This window comes from Pollicipes pollicipes, unplaced genomic scaffold (genome assembly GCF_011947565.3).
Source record: "Pollicipes pollicipes isolate AB1234 unplaced genomic scaffold, Ppol_2.1 Scaffold_2555;HRSCAF=2994_pilon_pilon_pilon, whole genome shotgun sequence".
Taxonomy (NCBI): Eukaryota; Metazoa; Arthropoda; class Thecostraca; order Pollicipedomorpha; family Pollicipedidae; genus Pollicipes; species Pollicipes pollicipes.
In genome coordinates this window covers 32,818,131-32,841,255 of record NW_023596136.1, presented here as the reverse complement: position 1 = coordinate 32,841,255, position 23,125 = coordinate 32,818,131, and the positions used below count along the sequence as shown (strand labels likewise).

Sequence of the window (23,125 nt, the reverse complement as noted above, 5' to 3'; positions counted from 1 at the left end):
GAGAGAAGAGAGCGAGAGAGAGAGATAGAGGAGAAGAGAGAGACAGAGAGAGAGAGAGAGAGAGGAGATAGAGAGAAGAGGAGAGAGGAGAGAAGGAGAGAGAGAGAGAGTAGAGAGAGAGAGAGAGATAGAGATAAGCGATATAGATAGATAGAGAGAGAGAGAGAGAGAGAGAGGCAGGCCAAGCCGTATAGCCTCAGCGGCCGAGTGGGTTGTGAAAGTCCTCATGATAACGACAATGTGAGCAAGGTCCAGTGCAGATTGGTATTGCGGCAGGCACTAAAACCCAGGTTCTAGCCTTGAATTCTTCTCAGAAACCAGCGCTTTTTCAGGCGTTGCACGTTAAGCCGCGTCCGGCCGGCCGGGGGAAAATTGACTCCGTCTACGGGTTTTGACCACGAGTGAAAAACAAACGCTCGCAGTGATACGAATTTTTTAGTGTCTCTTTATCTGTAAATCTGGCATCATTTATGCAAATTGAAAGTTTTGATCAGGGATCCCCTGCTGCCCCCCCCCCCCTGCCCACCCGCCTGGGTCACTAGTCGTGAGCAGCATAGGTGTGCACGGCAGGGGGCGGAACACAGCGGTGGCGCTCGTCGCGGATCCCGTTTTTTTGGTTAGTCCTTGTGTTGTAGTTTTTGTTTGTCCTTGTGTGTAGTCCCTGTGTCGAGGCAGGCACGGACTTTCTTTAATCATGGTTCCCGCTTCTTAATTTCGGTTCCAGGCTCCCACTTCCTTCTTCTGAAAACGAAATATTGGAGCTGTGGTATCGGCTGGTTATTTCGTAACCTCCACCCCTAGTTCCTGGGTCCTATTGGCTTCTTTGCAAATACAGTACCTTATTTTCTGGTCTGTGGTACTTTTGTAAATGGTGATATGTATTCCTGGCTCCCACTGGTTCCCCCACAAGCACCAGAACCCCGTTACTGCTTTCCATTAGCTTTCCACGAGGACCAAAGACTGCTTCCCTGGTTCCCGCGAATCATTTTGCGAACACCAAGCCTTCGTTCATGATTTCCACTGGTGTGTCGCTTTCCTGTGCTGAAGTATTTGTCAATCTGCTATCCCCGTTGACTATTTTTTCCGTTCCATTCTTTCGGATTCGACTGTTGTCTCTTCTGGCTTTTGTCCCTCGAACGTTTCCTTGATTCGACTTTTATCGTTGGTGATACTTCTGTCGTTCGCCTTTTATCATTCGGTTTTTGCGCCATGGAACTTTCTTCCATTCGACCTTTTGTCCCGAGATGTGCGTATCTCCGCTGGTGACTGCTGGCAGAGGTGAGAATAGTTGTCCAGGATCGAACAAGGGGAGGGGGGTCGGAGGCACCTTGAGCCGTTTCTTATCATGCTCACTCATGAGCATTATGTTGAATCATCCTACATTTTGGTGGTCAAGCTCCCTAAAGTCCCCGCCATAGCATGACAGTTCACGCAACCATAGCTGCTGGCAACAGCAGTGGCGTTTTTGCGATTAAGCATCTTATGCGAATAAAAAAGTACCCCGTTGAAGAGCATATATTTATTTATCAATCGAGGATGCGTTGTTGTAAACTGTACCAGGTGGCAACTCTGGCTATGCGTTAAGTTTTACAGACGTAATCACACACACGTGTGCATGTAAACGCACACACAGGAATCATAAAAATAAAGCTCTTAAGTGCATCATGCACTGTCACACTTCAGTATGTTGGAGCGGCCGCCGAGCTCGCCGGTTACAGACACTCGAGCCGCCCATCCCCGCGCCGCCCAAGGGAACTTGCCCCCTGCGCAAGCGGCCCGGAAGGCAAAGCTCCGCAGCGCACCCTCGGCGGTTCCAAAAGACTATCAGCAGTCCCATGTGTGACACGGGTTGACACTGCATCGCGGTACATCACACGCTCTTTCAAAGATATCGCTAGGCCAAAAATGTGTCAAATTGTATGCATTACCGTCAGGTCACGTTCAACTAAGGGCTCGTCAAATGTGTGCCATTGCAACTCGGCTGGTATGGAAGAAATATGGTCATAGCTGTGAGTACCTTTCACAATACTCTACAGCGGTTAGCCACTTTTTAAATGCGGTACTGCTGAACATTGGTGCGACTTCCCCACACAGCCAAGCAACATTGCAAATGAGGAGAGAACAACCTTTGATAAGCCTTTTTATAAGATCATGCATCAGCCTTTACGACAATTTTTCAGATGCCGCAGATGCACACATAGCTATATACATTCATACATAGCCACAGCTTCCTCCAGGCGATATTCGAGGCGAAATGAAGCGTTCGGGTAGCACCTATGAATAGATTGCGCGTCGTTCGCACACATCACGAGTTTTCAACAGGTGATGTGAGCTGGAAAGTCATTGTTAACACGCGCCCGGGTGGCCGGCTAGATACCCTTCGCCCGGGTGGGGGCCAATTTGACCCCGCTGAAATCTCTGGAACTAAGAAAGCTAGAAACGCCAAATTTACAGGGCGTCTTGACGTGTACATGAACTCACATAGTTCAAAATTTGACATTCATAGGGCATGACCTACAGGTCAAATAAGTTCAAACAAGGTTAAATTCCAGGTTGATCTCTAAAGTGCACCCAGAACCTAGGCAACTATTTCTAAGTAAAAGGTCACAAGCCCACTTGAGGTCAGTGACTTTGTTTGATCTTTTGAAGGTCATGGTGACCAAAATCATATAAGACTGCTCTGAGTTTTGCATTTTAATAAACGACAAAGATTACGCTAGGCAGTGTGATCCTAAAATAAAATGTCGACCCGGGTCATCTTCGGTCAATGACCTTTTCTGACCTCGAAAAATCAATGAGAGACGTATATTTCGGTTCCCGCTGTCAATAAATGCAAATTGAGCACCAGAAACTATCCCACACAGCAAGCCCCAGAGTAATAAATCAGGTCGGTTTAAACTTGGTCTGACCTTTATACCTGACCTTAGGTCAACGTAATTTTCTCATTCAATGTTTGTGGTGCCTAAGAAAGCATCTCAGAGATGCACGGCTTCGTCAAACACTTCGTTGTTGCATCAAGTTGAACGATTCCCTAAAAATTGTCTTCCCGGAAACCATGACCTGACTTTCGCCTGCCATAGGTCAGCGACCTTACAAGGTACATCTAAATTTTTACGTCAAACGATCCGCTATTCAGCTGTCTACATCTATGCAAAATTTGGCAAAATTCGGAAATCATTCTGGAAAAATGTTTGGGGGTCAGCTTGACCCCCGTCCGAGCGCGGGTTAATAATAATAATGAAAGCGGTTCTCACATCGAGCCCTGGTGGGTTGGCGATGGTGAATGGTGAACAGAGTCACACTGTGAGTTGTTTGCAAGACGTCATTTTCACTGCACGCACGCTGCCTGCGATCACAAAGGCGGTCTTAGATCCATCGGCATACCACCCAAGAGCCTTAGGAGCCGGGTATGTAGCAATTACCGTTGTGGCAAAATAGCGATCACCGTAAGTAAAAACAATTCCGTCGTCAAGGGTTGTGAAAGATGCATCACCACGCTGAACATGTCTGTCTCCATGGAACGCCCGGCCGGAAGTCATGTTGTTGATCACACAGTGTGGACTGATGGGATAAATAAACCACCGGTGCACATTGCTTGTTCCTTCATTGAGTTTTTCAGTCAACTTTGCAACGGTCGGCGGGATAGAAATCAGTCTCTTATTGCTTCGTTCAGCTTTTCTACCACGCCTATGCATTGATGGAACAGAATCTAACATCCACTGAGATGGTGCAATGCCAGCCACAGTAGTACACATCGTGAAAAACATGTGCAACAGAAACGACAGCATGCAACAAGTGAGTTCCAACGACTGAAATGATGAGACGCAACATCGGTACAGCAAAAGAAGCCGCGGAAAGTTTGGCAGGGGAGGCACGCTGGGCGGGGCAGATGAGAAGCGCTGCAAACACCACATGGGGTCACCCTTCCCAGGGTGCGCTGCATGTTTGACCGCTTCGACCGTGATCGCGGCAGCTGGCCGAACGCGCCTGGCCGCCTGGGTAGTATTCCACGTGGCGTCCACAAGATAAACAGTGGCGGGCCACCGGATCGGCCCACTTGTCGCCCAGCCGTCGGAGTGGTAGGACGTGCCGCGCCAGAGCGCCAGCCTCCGCAGCCTTCACGCCGCCTCCAGAGCCTCCAGAGCCTCCGGCCGCCGTGTCGCTCAGACCAGCAGTCAGGTGAGGCATCCGAGGTGCCTCGCATGGATCGCTGTGAACAGACCGTAAGCAGGGCGACGGCACTGGGGGTGGCGGTGTGCCCCGTAAGGTTAATACGGCAACGAACGCAGCGCAGTTGGTCAACGGGAATTGCAGTGACCAGGGCTTTATTTTCCGGGATCAATATTAAAGCGATCTGAGACGCATTCTCACCGTTGTATGCCCTTTTGACTTTTATTTGTATTACACGCGTGCGAAAAGCGTGGGAGTACATTTTGTTTGTACTTTAGGTTATTCCGTTGCTCGCATTTTATGGGGGAACCCATCGTTACTTTGTTGCATCGTTCATTGCATTATGTACTGTCATAACACAGATTGTAATCTGAAAAGTCAGAATAAATTCCTCCCAGATAGCTGGGCAAATATCTGTAGAGCGTCTTATTGACGGTAGATGACAATTTTAAATGGCTAACTCACATTAATAATGCATTCACTATCATCAGCTGAAACTTATGGTAATGAGAATGACTAAACCATGTCCCACTTTTTCCTCACATCTGCTTCTTTATTACACCCTGATTCATCTTTATCTTAATGTGCTGTTGTTTGGGAAAGTTATCGCACCGCTAGAGTGAATAAGCTAAGGAAACTTCAAAATTTTTGTAATAAGAAAAATCATGAAAATATATTGCATTTCTTCAGCGGATTTAATCGTGAAATAGGGCACCATGAAACTTCCATATTTCGTGAACAGTTGAGCACCGTTATGCTTCTAAATAAGCTTCAGGGATTACCTTACCGCCACCAATCTTTGCAATTGTCTCGTGTTCTGAACTAACCAACACCAAAGCTGGGCAACATGCCCAAATTCCAGTTGGCTGAATCTGTCTGCAAAGGCTTCTGTTTGTCTTATACTGCACCGCGTACTTGAATTTTGATGACATGCAAATGTCTCCAAAAATATCTATGAAGTACCCAAAGCACCGTCTTACCGTTTATCATAAAATACGCCATTGCAGTCTGTGTTGCTGCTAATTGTAATTTGAACCGAGTCGGAGATCACTGACCTAAAATGAACCCAATGAACCGTAGTTGTCAGGATCGTGTCTGCAAACGCATTCCTTGACGCTTGTCTAAGTTGTTAAATCAATGCAATATTGTAGGTTTTTGTTCACTGTGACCTTCTCAAGATGAAATAAGGTCACTGGCCTGATATGAAGACCAGCGGCCCTTTGCTTAGAAGAGGCATCTAGGTTAAAGGTGGTTGCATGAGGGGGTTTGAGTGCTCTTCGGACACCGATCTGGAGTTTGACCCTGCTTGAATATTTTCCCCAAAGGTCATTAGCAATGGACTTAAAATTTTGCCACCGGTGAGGTAACATATTGGTCTATCTGCCCTGCAAATTTGATATGTCTGGCTCTCTGAGGTTTTTTTTTGGTCTTAAGGGCCCAAATTACCTCTCTCGCCTAAGCGCGTCGCGTTCAGCCGGCCACCTAGGAGCGTGTGAGAAAAGTGACGTGCGGCATCCAAACGTGTCATGAAACATATGAAAACGAACAAATAGCATTATTTTTGGCATGTTTGGCGCTGTGCCAACTTTCAAACAGAGAATGTTTTTGGTACAGCACTATTCGGCTTTGAAGAAACCCCTTCAGATCGTTTGGGACCGCAGAACAATGGGTAGCCTCTGTCGCAGTGGTGTCCGGGGCTTCCCCATCGCCGAAGCGCCGCCAACACATTTCACACGCCCAGTACACGTCATTCTAGGATAACGATGCGTGTAAGGCGTAGTTGTTTGCAGCAGCTCTCTCATCATAAGCCGTCGCACCGGTATTATCCCAGAGATGAGGTGGATGGCAAATGCACACAAGCATGACACGGTAGTAATCAGCAAGAGCGAGCTAAACGATTTTGTACTAACGGTTATGGTGAACCAGGGTGTCAGATAAGCGATGTTTTACATTTCATGCAAACAACATTTTGAGGGCCTCTTAATATACATAAAGTAGGAAGGGGCCAGTCACGTGTGTTTACGCGATTGGGGTCGAGGTCAAAAATTCTATACACCAGTGGCCGACATCCAATGCGCGGTTGACTCATTTTGCGTCGAATGTCATGGACTCTTCTTGTTGCCAAATTGAGCTGTCCTTTTGTGATCGACTTTTACTCGCCACCATGAGAACAGTCTCACAAACATGGCAACAGCGTGATGAAGCCCCGCACACCTTGGACGAAATATGGATCGCTTCAAAAACATGAACAGGGATGCGTTTCGCGATGGAAGGCAAATCGAAGCAAAAAAATTGTCTTGCACTGGGGACACTTTTATCCAATGCAAATAGAGTTATTCGCGATAGGTTAAACCGCATGGAATAGACGTCAGATTTCTCCTAGTTCGTGCATCACACCGTTCCCAAGTATGAAAAAAGCTTAGCTTATGGCAATGGTGAGTAGTGGCTTTCAATCTTGGGATGACCTCTCTGTTACCTGTCTGACTAGGTGAGGATTGTGATGGTTTATAAAGTCATGCTATTGCATCCCTGCGAGACTTTCTCGCCCACCCACAAAGCATGGGCCAATGAGCCACATATACATGGAACAGTGTCGCCCCTCAGAGCCCGCTATATTAGCTCCCTGCTTGCTGGAAGTTGCAGCTGCAGCCACCCAGTCTTTCAGCTGCCATGTTCACGTGTCGCATGCCCGCTGCATGTTCCGCCACCCACGGCCGGTAACATGGGTGGTGGCGTGTCGGCAGCCAGCACTGCCGTGACGTGATGGCGCCCACACCGACGCCCGGCCCGACTCCGGTGGCCGCGGCCGCACCCGGCCTCCGCCAGCGGTCCTCCTCGTGCCACTCGCTCAACGCCTCCGAGTTCGTCCGACCGGACCTGCCATCCCGCTGCACCTGGTCGGCAGCCGCCGACGCCAAGACCAGCCCCCACACCCACTGCGCGCCGTGAGTACACACCCGCTGCGGCCCGGCTCTGGTCTCTACTGCGTATGGGTGGCGTAAGGTTGTCAAACACTCGACTGTGCCGGCATGCAATGTAAACACCACGTAACCAACGCGGTGATAGCCACCGCAGCGTGGACTTCATTTAGCTCAGCCTCTGTGTCCGTACGAATTAATAGGCATTCGAAGGGTTTTAAAACGGACGGTGGCCGCATTTTAAAGACACCAAACGACGGCATGTTGAACTAGATGCTGGTCGGGCATGGCAGGTCTTGCAAAACATGTCCCCGTAAAAAACATCCCGTAACATCCCGTAACATCCAAAAAAAACATCCTGTAACATACATTACTGCTACCCCTGTGAAACGCAAAGCTGATCACGTATCCGTAAATCTTAAAGAATGCTTGATAATGGCGTCAAATTTGATTTCAACGGTGATCTTAAATCTGAGTGAATATGGTTTTCTGCGGGTATGAAACGTATGCCTGTCAAATCGATTGATACGTATGCTGAGCGTTGGCGAATAATGAGAACTTGTGGTTGGACGCAAAGAGCAGCACATGAAAGGAAGTGGCAGATGTTTGGGCATGAATACTTCTGCGCTCAGTTTTTACTGCGCATAGCCACACAGCTTGTGTTTCATCACTTTTTGCAAAGTTGGTTTGCCGAGCCTGTCCCCTTTCCTATCTTGTGCCTAAACCACTGGTTCTGGGCATTTCGGATTTGAAGAGTGCAAAGATGATGCAGATCCTGTGATTTCGAAGTCAGTTTCCTCACACAAAGCACAGTATATTCACTTTTATATTGCATCACGTTAAATCGGTAGGTGTTCGATGATTCTACCGCTTAAATTTTTTGAGATATATTTCAGATATTGTTGCCAACGCCGATCGGCGCCTCCAGAAAAGCTCAGAGTGATCAAATGAGGCAGAACATCTCCATGCTAATTGTATAAATAAACTTCACCCTGCGCAGTTTATGACTGCTGATATGTTTGGAAAACGGCTAGGCAGTGCTGATACGCCCCTCCCCCAACCAGCGACTGATGACAGCTCGGAGCCGATGCGGTATCCTTCTCGGAACAGGGACGGATACTGACGTAGGACTGTTTTTGGCGATTGCAGAGTGCAAGTCATCACAATCCTTACACGAGACGCTCGCAAATTTCACTGCTTATTTCCTGTATTCGCATGCCACCTTACGTCAGGCTGGCTGATGCAACCAGGCCAATATTGTCTGCAATGCCGTATCGGATAAACCTTTGGCTGATGACATTACCTTGTGCTCCGGTATGGTTGCAGTTCTTCCCTAAGCCTTCTGAGTTTTTGCGCAGTCATTCGAGCTGGTAGCGCCTGTCATTATCAGAGCGCTGAGAGTAGTTGTTATCAGTGGTATGTAACCATCATTCTCTCCGCGTCTCCTCTCTCCGCATGAGAGCACTGCACAGTACAACATCGGTATAGCTATAGCGAAGTTCAGCAGTTGCACACTTGTCCCTTTCAACAAACAATACCGAAGCCATGAAATGGGCATACGCTACACGTTACGGTGCACAACTGTGACACCTTGCGGTGTTCGACGGCCGCGACCTCACCTGTCTTCAAGGAACCCTTACGCACGTCGTCGCGCAACCTTTTGCGGAGCGCCAACGACCGCGTGGGCCATACTGGCGCTCAGGGGCCGTGGTGGAACCGAGGTTCGAGCCCGGACCCGCACGTGGGAGCCGATGGCGCTAACCATTCGCCGGTGATGACCCTCGCGTCTGGGCGGGCCACGGTGCTCGGGACCGGGTGGAGGCTACTCTGGACTGGTGTTGGCCGTGGCCGAGCCACGGTGCTCGGGACCGGGTGGAGACTACTCTGGACTGGTGTTGGCCGTGGCCGAGCCACGGTGCTCGGGACCGCGTGCAGGCTACACTGAACTTGTGTTGGCGCTGCGCGTGCCACGTTGCCCAGGACCAGGTGGGATTGCCCGCGGCGAGGACGGGCATACAGTGGGATACATCGCAGGAACGTCAGATTCCTGGCGGCAGGCCTGCAGCCGTCGGGAGAGCCGACCTGAACGACCTCTTACTTTGTGACCGAGCGGCGACCGGGCGGAGTTAGGAGCGCCTCTAACTCGCAAAAATAAACGATACACGTGGAAGATAACAAATCAACACAGCACATGTTGGACGGAAATTCCGCACGTTTGTAAATATTTTATCCAAGAAGGGCTCTTCCCGGTGGGTCCATATCCGTTAAACGTGGCGTGACATATGCCGGCGCTGTTCAATATCGCTCGCTACTATTCCATATGCAAACCATGTGTTGGCGCCGTACCGCGCCACGGCCGATCACGACCTTCCGCCATTCGGACCTGGTGAACACAGCCGGGCGATCTGAGTGCGCCTTGCTTTCCGTCGTCGTCGCGTGCAAGAGCGGCGTCAAGGTTTGCGGACGCGCGTGTAGCCTTGTGCGCCCGCTGTGTGCCATGAGGAGGGACTCTGAATCGTGTCCAGAGATCCTGAGTGGAGCATTCGGATGCGGCGGCGACGCGAGTGTCGCTTCAGCCGATGTGCGTTGACACCAGGCGCTGTTTAAGCCGTGCGTGCTACCACGCCATCGCTTCGCGGAACGTGCGGCTGCTCTGCTTGATGCATGGTTAAACCCACAGTTCCGGGGAGGGGGGGGGGGGGGGCTGACAAACACCAGGGATGTGAGCTCATGCACGCCGTCTGATCTTACCATGTGCGGGACTCTGACGTGTCCGAACACGCCTCCTCACCACGTCCGGGGCTCTGACCTCTCCGAATACGCCCTCTTACCACCTGTCCGAACACACCCTCTCACAATGTCCGGGGCTCCGACCTGTCCGAACACACCCTCTCACTACGTCCGGAGCTCCTAACGTGGACCACCAAGTCTCACCTGTCCGAACACACCCCCTCACCACGTCCGGGGCTCCGACCTCTCCGAACACGCCCTCTTACCACCTGTCCGAACACGCCCTCTCCATGCGGTTGGTCACGCTTGCGCTGCCATTTCATGATGTGTAGAGAGCTTCCAGCCACCGAATCTCAGCAAAATTCTCCCCCATGGGATGCTAACAGCATTCTACGCGGTCTGTCGGTCGCAAGGACTCGGCAATCTACATTGACCGCTTTCCTGACAGGTCCACATATGCGGCTCGTCAGGTGCCGGCAGAGACGACACCACCAGGGGTGAGGGGGTAGCCACTTCTTTGGCTGTTTGACAAGGCGTAACATGTATTTACCGACTTAAAGGTTTAGGTGACCCCGCGAAGTCTGTAAGAGACCCCAGGTGACCGAGACAGACGGTGCCATCAAATTAAAAGGAGAGTCCGTTAGCCTTGCCTTAAGAGTGTGTATGTGTGTGTGTGTGTGGGTGGGGGGGGGGGGGGGTTATGACCCTGCTTAAGTTTTTGTGAAATGATGTCTGGAAGGTTTTGGACAGGGAGCCAAAACTTTCATACACTGAGTCTACATTATTTCTACACATTTTGTTTAAATTTTAAGTTTGTGCCTTGACAATTCGTGATGCGCCATTTCCTTCTGGAGGTCGAGTCGATGACAATTTGTTCAAAGCTGGCTTGCGACACCTTTTCATCGTGCGCAATGCACATTGAAGGGTTTCTAGACTTTCGTTTCTCAACTTAATCCACTTCAAGTACGAGACAATATTGGTAGGTCCTTTTTAAGGCCAGCTCATCTAGTGTCTGGCTAGATCACTTCTTACACCTCGCCACCAGATTAAACATTTTAAGGCTGCACGCTTAAACTTCGATGGCACATACCGTACAGCTGTGAAATACCTTCCCATTCTGCTTTCTCCATTGGTGTGACTTGTGTACGTTTCGGGTATAGCTGGACTGTATATAGCTGGGTATAGCTGGCCAATGCAACAAAAGCGTTTACCTCTGACGTTATATAGCATGTCACAGATCACATGTGTCAATGCCTACTAGTCTGTTGTCCACTAGTCCCATCTGATATAGTTTTTCAAGATCTATTCAACGCATTTTCCAACGCTCATCGCTCAACGCTCATCTTCAACAACGCAACAATGCAACAACGCTCATCTTCCGCAGACTCATAGGATTTTGTAGCATGCTTAGTTCTGTAGATAACAGGAGGGGTACACAAGGTATTAACTGCTAATTGATGTACCTTACGTAGCCTGACGAGAACTTTCCAAAGCTGTCGCTTCAATCGCTGTGGATTACTCTTCATAGATCTTATGGATATCTGACGCCTCGGGAGTGCAAAGGTGAGCGAGTGTGGAATAAACGGTGAAAGTGCTATGAATAAGGCATATAGGAGACAGTACCTGTCGCACAGGGTGCTCCAGGTGGTCACCATGGTCCCGCAATTATCGACATGGGGCCCCAAGATGATCCAAAGAAGCTCCCATTGGGTCAAGGCCGCATGCGGGGGGCCAAGGAGCACGTGCTCCCCCCCTCGGTTCCGAGGGGCACGAAGGGCCTCAATGTTAAATTTTGAATGTTGTTTCTCCTGGAACTGAGGATCATGGGCCCGTTTGGAGGACCAGAATAACTAGCCGTAGGCTGTACCAAGGGCTCCTGAACCGCGGGCACGGGCCCTCAAATGCCAGTCAGTGTCAAAGCATATAGGTCAGTCAGAGACCAGCAACTCACATCAGCGATCGAACGCCACCAACACCGAACTTAAAAAAGAATATTTTCTGTGCGTTTGATGCTGTTAAACCTGATGATGCTAACGCTTAAGTATTGTTTCAAAATTGTTGGTTAACAATGCACATGCAACATTGTGTTTCATTCAGCAATCACAGTGTTTGAAAACCTTGTCAGAGTTCATTCCGAATGAATTAGCACCCTAATTCAATAAGGCATCACACAAGGCAAACAAAAGGAGGTTCTGCGTGTACTCCAGACACACAAAATCAATAAAGGAAGATTTCTAGATTGTACGGCTCACATGCATCTGAGCATTTTGAGACAGCTAGTGATAGCGCCATTTCAATGATCCCAAGTTATGAAAGGGACGCATCTGTAATATACTAATGAAAGGTGGCGCGCGGCGAGTGGCTGCGTATCGCCAAAAACGATTATGATTGCAGCTAGCCTCTAACCGCCGAGTGATCAACAGTGTGCGTCAAGTGATCAAGCTAGACGTCGGATAGCCGTCTCCTGCAGCTAGCTTATCAGTCGGCAGCTAGCCTGTAAGTCGAGTAGTTGAAAGCAAACGTTGTCGAATATCATCGCGAGGTCGGGCAGCGGTTCGTGAATTTGATCTGCTTCGTATTTGAAATGCGGGACCATTTGCTTAACTGAAATGGAGACCTGGCGAGAGAAATCCCCGACGTTGGAGATCGGGGATTTAAGTTGCACAGTTCTAGGGTTCATCCTTCAGCTAGCAACTACGCTAGTCACTGATGGCACAAGCAAGCAACCGAAGGAAGCGTCAAACATTCGCCCTTGTAATCAGTGTGTTTATGCGGCGGCCCACGTGGCGTGCGGGCCGTTTCGGTTCAAAGATGTAAACAGTCCGCACGCGGAAAGTGCGTGGCCCTTGTCCGCCTTGCACCTTCAGACAGCCCCTCAGCCGAATGAGCGAAGCCGGGCTTGTCTGGGTACACTTGACACGTTCAGTCCAGCTCAACAGCCGGCGGGCGCACGTGTAGAACGCGAGCCTCGCTGTGAGTGCGGGGGCGTGCGGGTCCTTGATCCCCGGGACGGGCCGACAGTGTCCACCTCTAGCCCTAACGACTTAGGGCAGATCACCAGGCTAGCCTTGGTCCGCGGCGCAGACCGACAGCGTCCCCTCTCGGCCTTCCCGACTCAGGGCGTGCGTCACCAGTCCGATGAGATGTGTATATTTTGAATGGGGGAGTGGAGAGGGTCGCGTTGAGTCTCACACTTCGAGTGTGGGGGGGGGGGGGGGGGAGGGGACTGCCGCTGGCTGTTCGCGAAGCCGGTGAGATGGACGGCGCCTTCCGTCCTACAAAATGGCATTGGCTAGTGGCCACTATGCAGAACTACAAGACACGTGTTATGCTGTCAAACAGGTAGACTGCAGTCATACATGGGCTCCACCAGGACGGATCGTGACGTGGAGAAAACTCGTCGCGGAACCCACCTTCAAAACAGCTAGAAATGTATCGCATCATCACCCCTACCAAAAGTGTGCTGCAGCGACTTCATGCCAGAAAGAAGGCACGGCAACATGGTCTAAAATCACCAGCTGCTTTTTGTTTGTCTGTAACGGAACAAAATCCGCTGCATCAACATAAAGTAAGGCAAAACTGTTCTCTTAAACATAGCTCACCTGGTGGGATGCCGATGTCCACCTCCCATGGCCTCATAGTCGGCAGCCGACCTACAGTGGGTTGCTGACACCCACCCCAAACCTCATAGTCGTCAACCAGCCTACAGTGGGCTACCAACGCTCATCTTCCGCAGACTCATAGTCGGCAGCCAACCTACAGTGGGCTGCCGACACCCACCCCATAGCCTCATAGTCGGCAACCAACCTATGGTGGGCTGCCGACACCCATCCCAAACTCCAAGGTCGGCAACCAGCCTACAGTGGGCTACCAACGCTCATCTTCCGCAGACTCATAGTTGGCAGCCAACCTACAGTGGGCTGCCGACACCCGTCCCAAACCCTTATAGTCGCCAGCCAACCTACAGAGGGCTACCAACGCTTATATTTCGCATATTCATAGTCGGCAGCCAACCTACAGTGGGCTGCGGACACCCATTCCAAAGCCTCATAGTCGGCAACCAATCTATACTTGGGCTGCCGACATAAGGTGGCATTATCGTCATCATGAGGTGGTACATGCTGAACCTACCGCACAAGATGATTGCCGGAACGGGAACTGTGTGCACCAAGTGAGCCCATAAAGCTCGATTGCACACACCATGATGCGAATACTTGATCGGACTCTGCTGAGCAGTCCGCATATTTCTTGAAGTGGTCAGGGGCAGAAAAATGTCAAAAATGTGGTGTGAAATCAGCGTTTCAAGATTTATGAGCACTGTGACTCAATGGACTAATACAGCGCATAATACACCCGGGCGCCGCGTGTGCTGGCGCCTTAAGCCACATATTTTGGCATGCTTCCAGTTCACAACGCTAAAGAAAAGCAGCGCTGAAAAATGGGCTCTACAGTCACTGTCTTATTTTCCCAACGCACGGCCATGCTATTTCCTGCAACACTTGCATCGTAGCCAATGGGTTGATGGAACAATTCAACCGGCAGTCACTACCCCGAGTATTTTAGTTGATAATTTGCTTATCGGGCCTGATCCGTTCTGTTTACCTAATGACCACCGATGATGTGACAGGCTTTGATAAAACTGGAGTAGTGAAGTGATTCTGGTGCCATATTTTTACCAACAATTAGGGAAATTGGGAGCACTAAAGCGGGAAAGGAATGATATGTAAAGCCATGGACAAAACAGGCTGTTCATCCTAGTTTCCAGTGGAATAAGGTCACTCGGTCATAACTGGTCATGACCTAAGGTCATCATAACGTTACGTGATGCCTGTGCATGGATTATATTGCCGTACGAAATTCTGAAAATCACCTAAAATTTATCGCATTCAATAGAAACATGCATACGCGGGTATCAAAAAACATAAATTGCATGACCATCACCGAGTTCAAGTGAAGTGATGGTGAGGTCTATAAACCTGAAATGGTGAAATGGTAATGGTTTTACTGGTGGTGAGTGAAAATAAAGTCAAATGATGATGCAGTGACTCCAGGATCCCCGGCTGCATCTGCGCCAGTCTAACACCGCTTGCTGATCTTGTGGCGTCCAGTCACAGCAAGATAACGACAGACCTGAACGGCATCAACAGGCAAACTGTCCCTGATATAGGTCGCATGAGAAGTTCACCCGAATGTGTGGAAGTTTTTGGTCCTTGAATATTGTTTTTGTTGCTCCTGAAGAAGTCAACAGTGCTTGTATAAGTGTAACTAATGAGAGAAGTTTACAGTGTTTGTGAAAAAATAAGGTACCATCAACGCCACCTCAGAACAGGTAGCACATTCTTTATAGTGTTCTTCGATTAGAACTAAATATAACGTCTACAAGCAAAGCTCATTGCGAGCGTTCCACTTCAAAAGCGGCCGAAATTGCGTGCGAAGTGAGAACCCCAAATTCAAAAATCTTACCCTGCCTCCCGGGTGCCCAAGCCACGATCGGTGTTGCGTGTTTCTGGCGACATGACGCGGCGCGTTTGCCTCGTCTCCCGTTCAGCAGTCGGAAGACGGCAAAGAACCTGTCCCATCAGGACAGTCGCCCATCGGATGCATGCTCCCGCTCCCAACAGCTCCCAAACTCTCCGAGATTGGGAGCTGTTGCGACGTTTCCAACAACCAGCATGAGGCATCTTAGGTTAAGTCGTTGTACAAGTTCAAACAGCATGAAATAAATATTTGCCCTGATTATTGGCATGTTGGGGCCACTGGAAAAAGAAAGCAGGCATTGACACTGCCCGTTACCTGGCTCACTAATAGCTTGATTGATTAATTGATTAACAGCCTGATCTCTGTGCATTCCAACAGTCGTGAGGAGCTTAAGGTGATGCCGGACATTCTGCATCAGATCGGACGCACGCCGCTCGTGCGCCTCAACAAGATCCCCCAGTCGCTCGGCCTGAAATGCGAAATGCGTAAGTGCGGAGACCGTGGCGTCATGTATGCACGTCCCTCTGGTCGTAAGTGTGGAGACCGTGGCGTCATGTATGCGGATCGCCGCGTTCGCGAGCTTTGCTACTGCTCACGATCAACACCCATCATACGCCCTGCGCAGGCTGTCCCATCCGTTCGCGACTGTTCATGGCCAGCAGTGGATATTGATTGCCTGAAATTAAAGTACCGTACCGTCTTCATTGCTCAGCGCAAGCCGTTCTTTTACTACCTTTTGTCGCCTGGGAATGGAGAGAAATGACATTCGGTTTATCATGCAGGGACGCGTGAATATCCTAAACAGGTGGCCATCAAACCCATTGGAATGCCGATTTGTTCCTTGCCTTATATTGACCTACCTGCAGAAAAGTCAATCCTCAGTTTACCACGAGCAATTAGTAAACTCAAACTGTCATCAAGTAAGTCGATGCGCCCTAAAACCCCAAATCATCATCATCATCATCATCAAGTAATCGTTTGAGTCGGTTATACTTTGAAAAAAAATACTTTGTGTTATGAATGTGGCCATGAGCACTGCTGCAAACGTCGAAAATTGTAATGGCATTGAAATGATTGTTTGATATGTCTGTTTAGCCCATCCGACCTGGTACATACAGGCCCAATTAATTTCAGCATAAAAAACCATAAGAGGGCTTTTGGACATGATTCGGATGTGTGCGCATGTATGTATCTGTGACTCAGTGTGCAACTACATATATTTGTCACTGTGATCTTAAAAGGTTACTTTAATTCAGAACCTCATATAACGCTGAAACGCCCTTTTGATTTGGTAGACGTTGACATTATCGTTGTTTTTCTTTATGGACTGTCCGGGTTCGCAAAGCTCAACGCTTTGAGGCCTTTGTCAACATCTCACCAGCATGGTATCGCCTTTTCACTAACCGAGAATTGGAACGTACCTAATCATTTGAACCTGCGGCAGTGGTGAAGTGCGAGTTCTTCAACGCCGGCGGCAGCGTCAAGGACCGCATCGCCCTTCGCATGGTGAATGACGCGGAGAAGGACGGCATCCTCAAGCCCGGCTCGACTTTGATCGAGCCAACATCTGGAAACACAGGTCCGTGGTCACGCCACAGCCGTCATGAATATGTATCCGCCGTTTGTATCCGCTGCCTTCAACACCCCACATCGACACACGTGCAGGTGCCATGGCCGGTTGTGCACGTGTGTGTTCATATTCATATTCACTTTGAATGCTCGGCATGTTGTTTAAGATTTAGTCCAAAGCTTTAAATTATATAAATCTCCGGGATCAGAGCCCACGCTAAGCACTGCTTGTGTGAGCCCAAACCCCACCATCCGGTCGTGAAACTCAAGATCAACAACAACATTTTGTGACGAAAGTTTAACGTGCATCAAAGCTCAGTACTGTCCGCACTGCACTCTGACGTCACCTGACCTCTAGCGCGATCGCCTGCACCAGTCGCGGGCTATCCCAGTCAAGGGCAGATAGCGAGCGCCTAAAGATACACGACCGGATGGCTGAATCAGGGGATTAAGGGGACCAGGGGAATCAACCGCCCGGCTACGGGGGTTGAATCACAAAGCAGACGTCATAACCTAGTAATCCATCAGGACGGACATTGACGATGCGGTGCTTTAGATCCACAAGCACCAGAGGCTTGCATGCACGTTGTTGACAAACAAAACCGCTCACAGATCACATGGGTCATGGCCGTGCATTGATGACGCCGCAGATGCGTGCATTGATGACGCCGCAGAGCGTCACTCTCTGCTCCTGTTTCCGGCGCGGTGTGGCGCCAGCCTGTTACTGGCATGTAATTAGATCCAGGTGCACCTGCTGATGCACCTGTGCTGATGGTTTGTTTCCCGCCCCGATGGGGGGGGGGGGGGGGGACCGCTCAGCTAGCGCGAGCTGACGTCACCTGCCCGACCGCTCTGCAGGAATCGGTTTGGCGCTGGCCGCCGCTGTCAAGGGCTACCGCGCCATCATCGTCATGCCGGAGAAGATGTCCAACGAGAAGGTGGCGACGCTGCGCGCACTGGGTGCGGAGATCGTGCGCACGCCCACCTCTGCCTCGTGGGACTCACCCGAGAGCCACATCTCGGTGGCGCAGCGCCTCCAGGTAGGTTATCAGCGGCCTGCCCACCGGCGCATTGTGGGTAGAACATGTACCAGCCTGGCATAGCCGAATACAACACGGTATTTCAGGAAAATGCGACGTGCATTAATGCGCCAACGTTTCATTGTATGTCTGTTACGCACAATAGCGACGTGTCCTTGACAAGCAGTGAACACTGATCATTCTTATTTCCGTGAGTGGGAACAGGTTTTCACTCACTCCGGCAGCGCAAGACAAGCAGGGCTGAAATCGTGGTTAGAACCAGAGACCCGTACGCTACCAGCTGCAAGTACAGTCCTCACAGTGTTTCGATCGCGTCTCACTGGTGTGTGATGTGACGGAACCGGCAGTAACCCGCTGCTGCGGGCTGACCTCGCAGAAGGAGATCCCGGACGCCGTGATCCTGGACCAGTACCGTAACCCGGGCAACCCGCTGGCGCACTACGACACCACCGCGGAGGAGATCCTGCAGCAGTGTCAGGGCCGCGTCGACATGGTAGTGGCAGGTGAGTCCGAGACCGTCACGGCTCGGTGCCGGGCCGCGCCCCCCCCCCCCCCCCCCCTGACCTGACCGCACTCGACGGTGGGTCGCACGAGTGTCTCTCTGCCAGCGGCCATCCCAGATGTCGGCGGTCTGCTGAGGCTGGGCGGTGTTGTACTGTCAGACTAAGGCCGGAATCGCCACTCTGAACGAGCGCCTCATACTGACGCTCGCTCTGATGGAAAGAAGAGGTTCATGAAACCAGACGAGCTCCTTCAGCGTAGTTAAAAATCCTCGTTCGTCATCCTCTTTCATCACGGTCAAACACCAAAGTTTGAGCGTTTTGTGCATCATGTTATGAGGGATACAACATGCCCATTTTCTCATGTCGATGCTACTTGCGGATGTCAACGCCGGCTCCGTTGTTGTCAGGCACGGGCACGGGCGGCACGGCCACCGGCGTGGGCCGTAAGCTTAAGGAGAGGTGCCCCGAGTGTGTGATCGTCGGCGTCGATCCGCACGGCTCGATCCTGGCACACGAGCCGCATGAGGTGATCGACGCACAGTTCTACGAGGTGGAGGGGATCGGCTACGACTTCTACCCGACCGTGCTAGGTCAGCGCTCAGTTGGTTTCCGTCCTCGGGTGTCCTGGCGGTGGCTGAGATAGCGGTGGCTGTAGCGGGGATGGCGTGGTTTGCGCATCGGCCCGGGGTCGGAAGTCTGTGTCAGGGAGATTGAGTATTTGTTTTTTGCTATGTTGAGGGCACGCGAATCGGTGTTTGCATGAGTGTCATGACCAATGGGCGAAACCACCCCACTCGGAGTGAAGACAATTCTTCGATCAGATTTAGACTGTAGAGAACACACTTTTCCCGTGCTGTGTACACCGTGATACAGTGAAAAGTATGACGACGGCCATTTGCCAAAACATCATGACTGAGCCTGCGGCGCAGACCTGCTGCCTGGCCTGCCACACCAGCGTGTCGGGTTTGCCCGCACTGCCTCGTCTGGCGCCCAGAGGGTGCCTGGGGCGCCGGCCGGCTCCGGTCCACGGACGACCGTCGACTAACCGCGTGCCCGTGCCGGCTGGCTGCAGACCGCTCGGTGGTGGACGTGTGGGTGAAGGGCGAGGACAAGGCGTCGTTCCTGATGTCTCGTCGGCTGATCCGGGAGGAGGGTCTGCTATGCGGCGGCAGCAGCGGCACCGCCGTCGAGGCCGCCTGCCAGGTGAGCAGCGCCGCTCAGCGCCCGGTCAGCTCCCGGCCAGCGCTGCAGCGCTGGGCGCCGACTGCAGCGCCGGGCGCCGACTGCAGCGCTGGGCGCCGACTGCAGCGCTGGGTTCCTACTGCAGCGCTGGGTTCCGACTGCAGCGCTGCTGGCGCCGCCACTGTTACGTCATCCTCAGAGGGCGTAGTTTTCGCGACAATTCACGTGACCAGAGGCTAAGGGGCGAAATGGTAAATTCGGGCGAATTGGTAAAGCGCTGGAATAGGGTTTTGAGCCAATGCATGGTCTGTTGGCTTCCTCTGAAAAGGGACATTGGGTTGGGACGGAGTGGAAAACACGAGTGTAAATATCTTATCTGTGATATCCATCAGCACAAATCGGAGCACGTCTAAGCTGTTCAGCGTGTATGCTATCTCTGTTTTTTTTTAGACCTATGACATTTAGTGGCGTCATGAAGTGACGTCGTGAAGAGCGACCACACAAATGATAGGCCTTTATCTAGACCAAAGCAACACCAGCATTGCTAGCCATCCACTGACCTGGGGCGATATCAACTAATAATGTCTTCAGAAAGCGCAGGTGGCTTCAGATAACCAGCTCGTGTGTTGCAAAAGCAGGGCAGCCGCTCCCGTCTGACCGGCTGGAGTGACATCTGACGCTGGTGCCCGCTCCAGGCCGCCCGTGACCTGCCCGAGGGCTCCCGTGTGGTGGTAATCTTGCCGGACAGCGTGCGGAACTACATGACCAAGTTCCTGGACGACGAGTGGATGGCCGAACGGGGCTTCTGCGACGCGGTTCCGACGAAATACGAATCCTGGTGAGGCCCAGCTCCCGGGACGCACTCCAGACGAAGTACAGGTCCTGGCGAAAGACATCACCCAAACGAAACATGAGCTCTGTTTCATGGCGTATCTGGTCAGACATGCCGTGCACGCGATAGCAGCGTCACGGTTAGAGACAATACGCAGGCGGTTCGCAAGCCCATATGATAGATACCATTCCGAGGAACACCACTTCTAATGAGAAATGCGGTACGACCAACTCCTGCGGCCTGCACGAAATGACACGGAGGGCTGTTGAGTCTGAGCGACAGGCGTGTAGTTTAAGACATTGCACAGGCATGAAATAATTTTCGGGCCACTTTCCTTGTAAGTGTTGTATGCACACGTTTCGGCCACTCCAGCCGTCCTCAGGTGTAATTATGTCCTAATAAGGACCGGATAGTGTTCGGCTTCCAGTCATTCACGATTGACGACAAAATTTTTCTCCTTCAAATTCTGGGATTCAAACTAGAGCCATCTGATTACGAGGCCAGCGTTGCAACCCTTAGGTTACCGAGGACACAAACGGGGGCTTATTAACGTTAGGGAAGATATATACGTAGTGCTCCACGCTGGGGAGGATTGAAGTCTTGTTAAGCCTACTCCGTTTGTGATGATTGTATCCCAACTTAACGTCTCCTACCAGATCACAGATTGCACGCCAGCTACGACCATTTGCCATCCGATTGGGTTGCTCGCACGCTTCTCAGAGTTCTTCTTCCTCGCCTCACGGGCCCTGTCAGACATCACGTGACTTACCAACCGCCTCTGCCCCGGGGCGGTGTCACGTGACACGCCGCCGCGCGGCCGCCAGGTGGGGGCAGCAGCGGATCGCTGTACTGGACGTGTCGACGCCTCTGACGGTGCTGCCGAGCGTTTCCTGCCAGGACGCCATCGATATCATGAACCACGAGGGCTTCGACCAGCTGCCCGTGGTCGACCAGCATGGGTGAGGGTCATGAAGTTGATCAGTATGGACCAGATCATGCCAGAACGCTGGCCATCCGACCAGAGAGGTCTTACACCACGGAGGAGTCGGCCGGCCAGAGGGAATCATTCCATAACGGCTGATCTCCTGGCTGAAGACACTGTTAGCAATGCTCAGGAGCGTCAGCTACGCGAGGGTGGGCAGAGCGGGATGGGGTTGATGAACCTAAGGCGAGGTAGCCACAGCAGGCCCAGTCAGCGACCTGGATAGGCTCGATGATCAAGAGTTTTGGTCTAGTTGCGGGGATTGAACTCACAGGAAGGGTTGGGCTGGAAGGAGAGTTCGCCTCATTGCCAGTCGGCACCGCCAGTGGCCGGTAACGATTGGTCACGATGGTGCCGATGAATAAAGGTTTTCAATCGGGAGGAGGTGTTTCATTGGCAGGAATGGGGCCGTTGGGATTGATAAGGTTGACTAGTCCTAATGGGAAACCATTTTGCTCTTAACGGTGATATGTGCTCAACACGATTCAGTCCTTATTCAGTATTCAGTACCCACAACGGATGAGATGCTATGTTGGATGACGGCATACCGGCAGGAGCTTGAGACTGGTCCTGCGTGATGATACACCCCATTACCTTTGGACTGGTCACCGCGTGTGTTAGTCCGGCCGGCCCGGCGCTGACGCCGGCCGCCGTCCTTTGCAGGGACGTGCGGGGCATGGTGACGCTGGGGTCGCTCATGTCGAAGCTGGTCAACAGGAAGGTGGAGCCGTCCACGCCGGTCGGCGAAGTGAGTTGCCATTCGTCTGCGCGCCTCCCGAACCCTGAATGCACTTGCTCGTACACACTGAGGACAGTGTACTCCCGACGTAGGACCATCCAGACGCCCGGCTGAAAGCCGATATGCGTGGCTCGAGGTCGGCCCTGGGTCGGGCCCGCGACAGAATCTCGCCGTCACTCGCCTGTTCCATGACCACTACTCCGTCCAGTCCGGCAGCTGAGCTCATCGGGCGTGACCTGCGCGCTGCAGGCCTTCGCCCCTCTGCAGGCGTGCGGTGACCGCGCTGGCGCCCGGCTGTTGCAGGTGCTATACGGCCAGTTCCGGAAGGTGTCGCTAGATGGCACGCTTGGCAGCCTCTCGCGCATCCTCGAGAAGGACCACTTCGCCCTTATCGTCCACGGCCAGAAAATATGTAGGCACGCCGCGCAGCACGGGCAGCGGCTCACGAGCGGTTCAGGTGCACAGTGTTTCGCTTAAGTGGGTCACAACAGGGTGATCTGGATGAATGGGTTCTAAATTGACCGAGTGTCCTGCTCTCGTGATGTCGAGCACATTGACCTTGCCATTAAAACCTAATCGGACGTATTCCGGTTATCTGGTAGCGTTTACCGTGGTCAGCAGAAATCGTACGTGCCGTCGCCGCGGGGGCGTCCCAGCGCTGTTTGTACTCACTCGGCGCCACGTTCCAGTCGTGGACAAGGCTCAGACGGAGACGAAGGAGGTCATCATCGGCGTGGTGACGCAGATCGACCTGTTGTCCTACATCATGGATGCTGAGACGCAGGCCGAGCCGAGCCGGGCCACCTTCACCTGCTCCTAGTGGCAGCGCTTGGCCGGCGGGAAGTCGGCCGCCGCCCGGCGCCGGAGCCGCCCAGCGGGCCGCCTCCGAACGACGCGTCTACGCGTGGATTGCATCCGAATATACTGGATATTTGCGAGTCGGAATATACTGGATTTTGAGAGTGACTGTCTCTGTTCGGAG

General features: G+C 51.8%; 1 protein-coding gene across 1 annotated transcript; it reads left to right on the top strand.

Moving 5' to 3' along the window:
* Positions 1 to 4,057: 4,057 nt before the first annotated feature.
* LOC119104924 (cystathionine beta-synthase-like protein) lies at positions 4,058 to 23,105 on the top strand. Its single transcript, XM_037228677.1, has 13 exons — positions 4,058 to 4,179; positions 6,915 to 7,115; positions 15,675 to 15,781; positions 16,741 to 16,875; positions 17,724 to 17,905; positions 18,282 to 18,408; positions 18,816 to 18,998; positions 19,481 to 19,611; positions 20,286 to 20,428; positions 21,247 to 21,381; positions 22,068 to 22,152; positions 22,447 to 22,555; positions 22,833 to 23,105. The coding sequence occupies exons 2-13, from the start codon at positions 6,934 to 6,936 to the stop codon at positions 22,961 to 22,963; spliced, it is 1,650 nt and encodes a 549-aa protein (XP_037084572.1). The 5' UTR covers positions 4,058 to 4,179; positions 6,915 to 6,933; the 3' UTR covers positions 22,964 to 23,105.
* The last annotated feature ends 20 nt before the right edge of the window (positions 23,106 to 23,125 follow it).

What these genes read in the sequence shown, in the direction of transcription:
- LOC119104924 (XM_037228677.1), top strand. Translation starts at nt 6,934, where the DNA reads ATGGCGCCCACACCGACGCCCGGCCCGACTCCGGTGGCCGCGGCCGCA. An exon ending in CCCCACACCCACTGCGCGCC is followed by an intron (nt 7,116 to 15,674) that starts GTGAGTACACAC and finishes GCATTCCAACAG; the next exon opens with TCGTGAGGAGCTTAAGGTGA. An exon ending in CGTCCACGGCCAGAAAATAT is followed by an intron (nt 22,556 to 22,832) that starts GTAGGCACGCCG and finishes GCCACGTTCCAG; the next exon opens with TCGTGGACAAGGCTCAGACG.